We start from the raw sequence: 9,048 nt of genomic DNA on the forward strand, positions 1-9,048 counted from the left end.
ATGTACCCCCTGAGAGGGGTTGGCCACAGGAGTGGAGACTCAGGTTTGAGTCTTCTTAGTTCATTGGCTTGTCCTTAAATCTGTCAAGGACTCCTGTCTGTCACCAGCCTTGCCTTCTCTCGCAGTGCGGGGCCCGCTGGGACACGGACAGTGGGTAGCCTGTGTCAGCCTAGCTTACCCGGCCCAGCAGACATAGCCACTCAGAATTCTCCAAGGGCCGGGGATGGGCTTCCGTATTTTCACAGAGGGTGCTGAGACTGGGGCAGGCGAAAGTTCTAGCCCCAGGGGTTCTGCTCTGGGGTAGAGCTGTCCTGGGTTCCTGCTGTTGTCCGTGACCCTGCCCCCACCAGGGACTCAGGAGCTGCCTCAGAGTTGGCCAGAGTAATTTTTCATCCCAGAGACCTGACTGACTGAGGGCAGGGCCCAGACTGTGGTTCTGAAGCTCCCTACAGGGCTCTGCATCCAGAGTTGGAGAGCCCTGCTCCTGACACACGCAGCGCAGGGATTCTTACCTGTGGCTAGTCTTTCCCTGTTGCGACAGGCAACACTGGTCTTGGGTACACCTCCTTGGGAAGATTGGCACAGGCACTTCTCATTCTGCTGAGCGAGGCTTGAGCTGGGCAGACCCCACTGGGCCAGGAGCCTACGGATGAGGGCACGTGAGGCCGCCCCTGCCACTCCCAAGCCACCTCTGTCCACCTTGCTCCACCTGGGGCCTAGTGACGGCCCATACCTGCCGCCTCCCCACAGGCCAGGCACTGTTAAACCTTCCTCACTCCCTCCCCTCCACACGGCGGGGAGAAGGAACCAGGAACAGAGACTGTCGCAGAGTGAGACAAGCCAGTACGTACTGGTGTGGCACAGTGCCCAAAGGTATGATGTGAGAACAGGTTGTCTGTGCCTGCCTGGCCCCTGCGCACGTGCCTGCAGGAGCTGGGAACATCCCGAAAGGATCCTCTGGGCCACAGCATCACGGAGCGGGGCAAAGGATGGCCGTTCAGCCGACTCCTCTGACTGGATGTATATTGCAGTTTCAAACACAGTGTCCAAGTTAACCGGAAGCAGTCACCAGCTGTTAACCACTGTGACTACACACTGCGTTGGTGGGCACACTCAGTACGGGAGGGGGGTTTCCTCTGGTCAGAGTCACGTTGTTCCCTCCTGCCCTCACTCTCCTCTCTCTCCGAACACAGCCCTGAGCCCCGAGGAGGCTGAGTCAGCCCTGGAAGCAGCCCATTATTTCACCGAGGACAGCTCCTCAGAAGGTGAGTGCTCTCTACCACTGGCCTCAGGCCCTGTGCCAAGCAGAGTTGCTGAGGGCCGTGCGGGTGGCCTGCAGCCCTCCCCGGGTGTGGGGGTGTGCTGCACGGGGGAGCTGCAGAACAAGGGCCAGGGCCCCAGGAGTATTCTCACTCCTGTTTCTCTTGTCTCTGCCTTCCTGGACCCTGGCTCCTCCTTCCCTCTGCCTCTGCTCCTCCTCGCTGTCCCTTCCAGCGTCTCCTCTGGCCTCCGATCTGGATCTTTTCCTGCCCTGGAAGGTTCAAGGTCAGTGCCTGGGGGGCAAGGGTGCCCCCTTTGCACTTGGCTTCCCCAGGGCCTTGGGATTCGTCTTCTGAACACTCTCCTGCATGGTCAAGAGGCCTGGAAGCTCTTGGGCCCCAAGATGCTCCTGTGTGGCTAAGTTCTGAATAGCCAGCTACAGACCTGGGTAGAGAGCGGCAGCTGCCGTTCTTGTTGTAGGGGCAGAAAGTGGTGACACACGGCATCGTGGTGTTGCACAGGTACCAGGGTATCACCTCCAGGCCACATGGAAAAACGATTCTGTCATCGTGGTCATAGGAAAAACACAAAATACTATTGTTGCAAAACTGTCATCGTGATGACACAGATGAGTGGAAGTAGAAAAGAGTGGTGGAGGCTTTCTTTGGAAACAGTTTTATGTTCCATACAACTTTTTAGTTGAGGAAAAATGTGTATGTTGAGTGCCTGTTGGAAGTCAGCCCTGTGCTTCATTTAAAGCCCGCAGGGAGCACTGGGCCCAGGGCGGTGGGGTATTCTGGGCTGGGATTTGGCAGTCAAGCTGGCAGTGTGTAATGCACCCAGAAAACCGACCAAAACACCACCCTATCATTGCTCACGGGGGATAGGTAATAACACATCAAGGATAATACACACTCAAAAGGGAAACTAAAAGATACTATCAAGATACCTAAAGCAATCCTACTGACAGTGTCAAAGGCTTACTTGACTGTGAAGCTTGAGGACTTTGATTTCAATTATACAAACTAAAAAAACAGATGTATCTTCTGTCATACTTGGAACCTAAGCAAATAGGCCTGTCCCAGGCACCTGAGGAGAGGCCACGGACTTGGGGTACAGAGCCCTGTCCTTTGGAGCTCACGTAACCCCCGGGGAAGCGGTCCATTCCCTGATGAAAACCCTGAGCCCAGAGGGCTGCACCCTTCCCTGCCACTGCAGAGTTGCCGAGGGTCGTTTGGAGCTGGCACCTGCCTCCCCGCCTGACGTTCCCCCAGCCGCACCCTCTCAGGGGGCAGGTCTGGGGGAGCTGGCACCTGCCTCCCCACCTGACGTTCCCCCAGCTGCACCCCCTCAGGGGGCAGGTCTGGGGGAGCTGGGCAGCCTGCTCTCCCCAGGTCCACGGTGCACACATATGTATCACTTTAAGAGATACAGTGCTGATCACAGGACTCAGGAACGTAAAATTCTCCATCAGCTGGCGTGGCAGTTACAGGTTGAATTGGTAACCCAGACTCCCCTGAGTTTGACCTTTATCGGCAGAAAGTATAGAAACTGTTGGTCTCAGAATTTTTGCCTGTAACATGCATCACCGTTGATTTAAGAACTGTGTGGTATGACTCGTATTCTTTGGAAAGAGAAGATGTGAGAGTTCAGTGGTTCTCTGGTTCGATGTAACCAGGTGGAGTGAGCCGGCCCTGTGTGGGGCAGAGAAGCAGCAGCCTGCAGGACCTGCTGGGCCAGGGCCCAGGACCAGGTCCACTTCCACAGGAAAGCACAGGCCAGACCTTAGTGGTCTGGAGTCATAACAGAAGACTGTTCTTGTTCTTTTTGTTGTCCAGAAGTATTACAGCAGGAGGAGCGAGAGGAAGCTGGAAATGACATCCAAGATAAAAGAAGAGGTATGTGTGTGTGTCTGTGTGTGTGTGTGTGTGTCTGTGTGTGTGTGTGTGTGTCTGTGTGTGTGTGTGTGTGTGTCTGCGGTGCTGGAAGAGGTCCTAGGGTGTCTGGGATCTGGTCGCCCTGTCACTGTGGAATAGCCCCCGTACCTTATGGCAGACACATGCCTGATAGCAGAGCTCTCCCTGAGGTAAAGGCACAACCATCAGCCACCCAGCTTGCACTCATCAGTCCCAGGCCTGAATTTCCTGTGGCCACGAGCACCCCCAGCCATCACTGCCTCCCTCTGGGGGTGCCCTGGCTCTCTGTGCCACCCTCTCTCCAGCCCCCACATGGTCCCATCACCATCTTGGGGAGGACATAGTGGGGCCATCATCATCAGCTTAGCTCAAACCTACTTCAGCATAGCCCAGGGGGGACCCTTGAGTGGTCTTTCAGGGGTCCCCAGCCTCCAGGATCCAATGCCTAATGATCTGAGCTGCAGCTGATGTAATAATAATAGAAATAAAGTGCAGTGAATGCAATGCACTTGAATCATCCTGAAACCATCCCACCCCCATACCCCCAGTCTCCAGAAAACCTGTTTTCCACGAACCTGGGCCCTGGTGCCAAAAAGGCTGCGGGCTGCTGTGTGCTTTTTCCCATCACTACCTCCCCAAATACCAGGGTGCTTTGTAATAGGGCCCAGGTAACTTCATGCCAGATAATCCTTAAACCCCCTTATCCCCTGCTACCAGCCCCCAGCCCTCTTTCTCTCATTTGACAGATGGAGATTAATCTTTTTCTTCCAACTCACAGAGGAGAAGGGAACTAGCCCTCCTGACTATCGGCACTACCTTCGAATGTGGGCCAAGGAGAAAGAGGTTCAAAGGGAGACGATTAAGGATCTTCCCAAGATGAACCAGGTAGGCCAAATCAGAACACCCAAGAGATGTTTCTGGAAAATTCCGACCAAGTCTGGACCCTCCCACCTCCCCGCACCCCTGGAATGGAGGGATTCTCCTGCCTACCTTTAGACCCACCAGTCAGCGGCAGTCAGGGACTGCTAGGAGGACAGGGGCTGGTTTTTCCAGGGCCTTGTTCAGAACACTCCCTTGGTGCTGACTTGCTTTGATCGGCATCCGTGAACCAGAGAAGCGCTGGGGAAGGTCAGCCTCAATAGGCAGAAACTCACTGCCGTTCATGAGCCAGTGTCACGGCACTTGTCCTTCCAGCCTGGCTCCGAGCCGCGCACACAGGCCCACTTGCCCCCCTGCCGATAGTCACATGCGGGTCTCCAGGTCAGGACTGCAGCCTCCAGAGTCTTAACAGCCAGGACCACAGACATCTAACCAAAGGCCGCTGCTGAGCTGCAGCCTGATCACGGCCTGCTCTGCCCAGAGGGGTCCCTTGGCATCTGGGTGCTCTTTCATCCACAGGCCTGAAGAATGGGATGCCCTGTGGGGGGAGGTTTCATCCCATTCTCAGGCCAAGAGGCCTAAATGTGGTTTCAGGATCTGAACTTGACCTCTTCATCCCTCTCAACTAACCCAGGCTGCCTTACCTTGTCATCACTCTCTAAAGAGCTTTGTTAAGGAGAGTTGAAGTGGCTTCTAATTAAAGATCTAAAACACTCAAACTGATTCTAAAACACAGTGAAGTCCTTGTAGTCACTGGGTTTGAAAAGTTATAATAGACATAGGTCTGTCTCTGCTAACAGAACAGGCACAGAGAGACTCCAGATGTCTCTATATGTGCTGAAAGAAAGACAGCTGGAAAAGAAAGCCTTTCCCTCTGCACCTCAGTGTCCTAATCTGTGAAATGGATATGTCAAAGCACAGGTATATGAAGATAACTAACAAGACGACACCCTCACACCAGTCAGAATGGCCAGCATTGTGAGTCTGACTGATCGGAGGTAGCCTGGCCCATCTTTTATCATCTCCCTGTCCCTTTTCTGTTTTCCCCCTCAAAAGGAGCAATTCATTGAGCTGTGCAAGACACTTTACAACATGTTCAGTGAAGACCCCATGGAGCAGGACTTGTACCACGCTATTGCCACGGTGGCCAGCCTGTTACTCCGCATCGGGGAGGTGGGGAAGAGGTTTTCTGCATGGCCAGGCAGAAAGTCCAGGGACAGTGCCCCCGATGAGGATGAGTCACCAGCCCCAGACCCCCCTCAAGACCCTGCCTGGGAACTTCAGCCACCAGCTGCAGGGGACCCCCAAGCCAAAGCAGGTGGAGACACCCACCTTGGGAAAACACCACAGGAGAGCCAGGTGGTGGGTGAAGGGGGCGGCGGTGAGGGCCGGGGCTCTCCCTCCCAGCCTCTGTCTGATGACGAAACCAAAGACGACATGTCCATATCCTCCTACTCCGTGGTCAGCGCTGGCTCCCTGCAGTGTGAAGACCTGGCTGACGACACAGTGCTGGTGGGCGGGGAGGCTCGCAGCCCTGTGGCCACCACCCACGGTGGGGGTACCGTTGACACAGACTGGTGCATCTCATTCGAGCAGATCCTGGCCTCCATCCTGACAGAGTCTGTGCTGGTGAACTTCTTTGAGAAGAGGGTAGACATTGGACTCAAGATCAAGGACCACAGGAAGGTAGAGAGACAGTTTAGCACCTCCAGTGACCATGAGCAGTCTGTGGTTTTGGGCTGAGGGCTCCAAGGCCTGCGGACTGGCCTCTCTTCCCTCCTTCCCTTTGTTTTCTCCTTAAGGACACATCCCTCCAGTTCTCCCCAGAATTGAGTTGTAAATAGAAAGAAGGCTGAACAGTCACAGTTGGGGCCAAGGCAGGGGGTGCCCAGCCCCTCATCCTGCCTTGGGCCTCCTGGCCCCTGCAGTGTTGGGGGCTCTATGATCTGCCCTTGCTTGCCCTGCACTGTGGCCAGGCCACACCCTGTCCTCCTCCTCCTTCTCCCCTGCCGCTGCGTGCTCTTGGGGCTTTCCTGCCACTGGGCACCAGGTAGGGAGGTGGTGTGCCTGTTGGGCACCAACGTGGTGAGAGCTTTGAGATGCCTTCCAGGAGCCCTGAGCCTGCTTCTGGTTGAGGACACGGGCAGAAAGCATCCACTGCATCAGGGTGGGTTACCTCCAGCACAGGTGTTCCTCTCAATTCTCTTTCAGCTCGTCATCCTCACCATTAACCTTAAAAACATATCCCTCGGGTCCTGATATGTTTCCTTGTATTCATTTCAGTTGGCTAAAAAGAATCACACTATGCTCAATGCCTTAATAAATCCCTGAAAGAATGAAAAACCACACTGTGTATAGAGAATTAATGTGACCCTCAACCACTGCTTCAGCCTCCTGGCTTCTCCCCAGGCAGGTATGGGGCTGAAGCCGTACTCCAGAAGTTCCCAACACTTAAGTCTCTCACAGGAAGTGAGGTTTCAAGACCCCAGGCAGGACGGGGACACGGAAGCTGCTGATGCAGACTGGGCAGGGCGTGCGCAGAGCTGCACCCACAGAGAAGACCTGCTCTGCGGGGGCCAACAGCCAGGGTCTAGAGGTAGGAGCCACGTGCTCAGGCCTGGCTGCAGTAAGCCTCTGGGTTCAGGAAGCAGAATGTAGGGACGTGCGCAACAGGCTGAGCCAAGACGACCCCCTAGCTTTGCAGCAGGAGCTGATGATCATGTCCAGTATTTGCCCCCAACACAGTCACCCCTCATTTTTACTAAAAGATAACATCTCTGTGGCTCGTTTGGTTTCTTAATTGAATAGCCTTATTGAAGCAAAACTTACATACCATAAAATTCAGTTGTTTGAAGCTACAATTCAGTGATTGCTAGTAAACTGAGAGCTGTGCAGCCATCGCCACAATTCAACTTTAGAATATTTCCATCACCCCAGAAAGACCCCTCCTGCCCATGTGCTGCCAACGCCTGTATCCCCCCCTCCCTCCGCAGCTCCAGGTACTAATCTATTTTATAGCTCTTTAGATTTTATCGATGTTTTTGAAAATAAAAGCCCCCATGATTTTACCTTGTGCACAACTGCTGAGTCACTTTTCAATAAATACAGCAAAACAACATCAAGGAAACGTAACAACTTTTCTTTCTTAACAAGTCGGTAATGTAATTTCCTTTCTAGTGGTTACACAAGCTGACTACATGCTTTGTCATAAATTAATTTCAAAGGATTTACTGCCAGAAAGACTGTAATGAAACTATAGTTCTTGGCCATAATGAAACTAAGGATATACATAAGAATTCCATGAAATTGGCAGTTTAAAATCAAATTGGTTATAATCAATTAGAAAGATTTAAATAATTTGGAATGTAAATAAATGTTTTATATACCATGTAGAAGTATAAATCTGAGAGTATACTGAAGAAAGTAAACAATATAAAAGAGGACATTAGCCTTTTTATGTGATAAGTGTATAAAAATACACAATATACTTTCATCTGTTAATCATTTAACCTGGCATGATAGTCAAAATGTTTAATAACAAGAACATTTCCTGCATTAATGGTGGATTCTTTACCAACTGAGCTATTAGGGAGGCCCAATAACAAGAACAGTAACACTAAACAATATGTGGATAATAAAGTTTTAAATATATTTGGATTCTGTAAGTAAACAGTGTATATTTTAAAACTCCTTACCAAGTGATCTGTTGTACCAAACTATTCATCGAGTCATTCTTATAATTTCCAAGAAAAAATATGCATATGAATTTTAAAGGATTACATGTTTGTTGCAGAAAAAGGGAAAAATACACAACAGTAGAAAAACAACTTTTCCTAGTATTTAAGACTACTATTCATTAGTCATTATTTTGGTGTTTTTTCCCCTGTATTTATCTTTTTCAAAGTTGAACTCACATCATTTATGAAATTTTTATTCTGCCCTTTTCATTAACCACAAAACATTCTTTGTAGCTGCCAGAAACTCTCATCCACAATGATGAGACTTGGAGATAAACAAAAACCACCCAAATGAGAACAGGAACCATTTATCAAGAGCTTGCTATAGAAGAGAAGTCAGCCACCATTACCTGTGTTTGGCAGAGACTAAAAGGTAGTCAGAAGAGTGGGAACGCCTTATGGTGAAAGCAAGGGAGGGCTTCAGGTATGCTCTGATCAGAGGCTGCTGGTGGGGAAGCAGGATGCCTTATGTGTTTGGTTTGGGGCGCATAATCGGCTTCCTCTTGATTGGTGGAGAAGTCTAAAAAGGTGGGCAACTGGTAGTCATTGACCAAGTCCTGACTGCTGTAGAAGTTGTAGTTTGGCTGGGGGGTGGAAGGGGGTCCGGTTGATGCACAGGTGGTCATAGGTGGCTCCAGTCACTGTATAGTCAGTCTCAAACATAATTTTTTAAGTTAACTGGCTTTTTCTAATATATGCTATATTGTGCAAAATTTGGAAAATATTAAAAATTTTAAATCACTTATAAAAAGTCATTTATAACCCTTGCCCATGCACATTATATGTAAACAAATAATGCTTGGTGTTACCTAACTGCTATTGTGTATACTTGGTAACTTCCTTGCTTCCTAACAATACACATGCTAGCATTTTCACTTCAAACTCTGTAATGGACCTGCATGATGGTCCATTCTTCAGAATACTTATTTCCACTTTTTTCCTGTTATACTTCGGTTAACATTCGTGCATAAATAATACATTTGGGTGATTCAGATTATGCTTTGGATCGAGATAAACGCCAGATTGTTTTCCCCTTTTACCAGCATCCTATAAGAAAGGTTCCTCTCGAACCCCAGCCTTGTCACGACTGGGCGTTTTAAATTTTAACAAGATGATTTATATTGTCAGGCACGTGGTAATGTCTTGGCGGAATGGCGTTAGGGTCCCGGTGAGGTTGGGACATGAGGGATGCAATCTTTACCCTCTGCTCTAAACGGGACTTGGTCTTCATCTTTCAGAGCAGAGCTTTCCTGGGA

The 9,048-nt window shown here is 50.5% G+C and overlaps 1 protein-coding gene across 4 annotated transcripts in view; it reads left to right on the forward strand.

The window, feature by feature from the left end:
- The window catches only part of TBC1D9B (TBC1 domain family, member 9B (with GRAM domain)), a 38,335-nt gene extending 31,200 nt beyond the window's left edge, over positions 1-7,135 (forward strand). Inside the window, exons 17-22 of one of the 4 annotated variants that reach the window (XM_010830678.1) lie at positions 1,032-1,103; positions 1,194-1,265; positions 1,495-1,545; positions 3,099-3,158; positions 3,955-4,061; positions 5,112-7,135. In XM_010830678.1, coding sequence (XP_010828980.1) covers positions 1,032-1,103; positions 1,194-1,265; positions 1,495-1,545; positions 3,099-3,158; positions 3,955-4,061; positions 5,112-5,798 — 1,049 coding nt within the window. In that variant the 3' untranslated portion in view covers positions 5,799-7,135. The remainder of the gene's footprint in view (positions 1-1,031; positions 1,104-1,193; positions 1,266-1,494; positions 1,546-3,098; positions 3,159-3,954; positions 4,062-5,111) is intronic. The other 3 variants (XM_010830679.1, XM_010830680.1, XM_010830681.1) reach the window with 3 other exon arrangements.
- Positions 7,136-9,048: the final 1,913 nt, after the last annotated feature.

This window comes from Bison bison, unplaced genomic scaffold (genome assembly GCF_000754665.1).
Source record: "Bison bison bison isolate TAMUID 2011002044 unplaced genomic scaffold, Bison_UMD1.0 scf7180017864519, whole genome shotgun sequence".
Classification (NCBI taxonomy): Eukaryota; Metazoa; Chordata; class Mammalia; order Artiodactyla; family Bovidae; genus Bison; species Bison bison.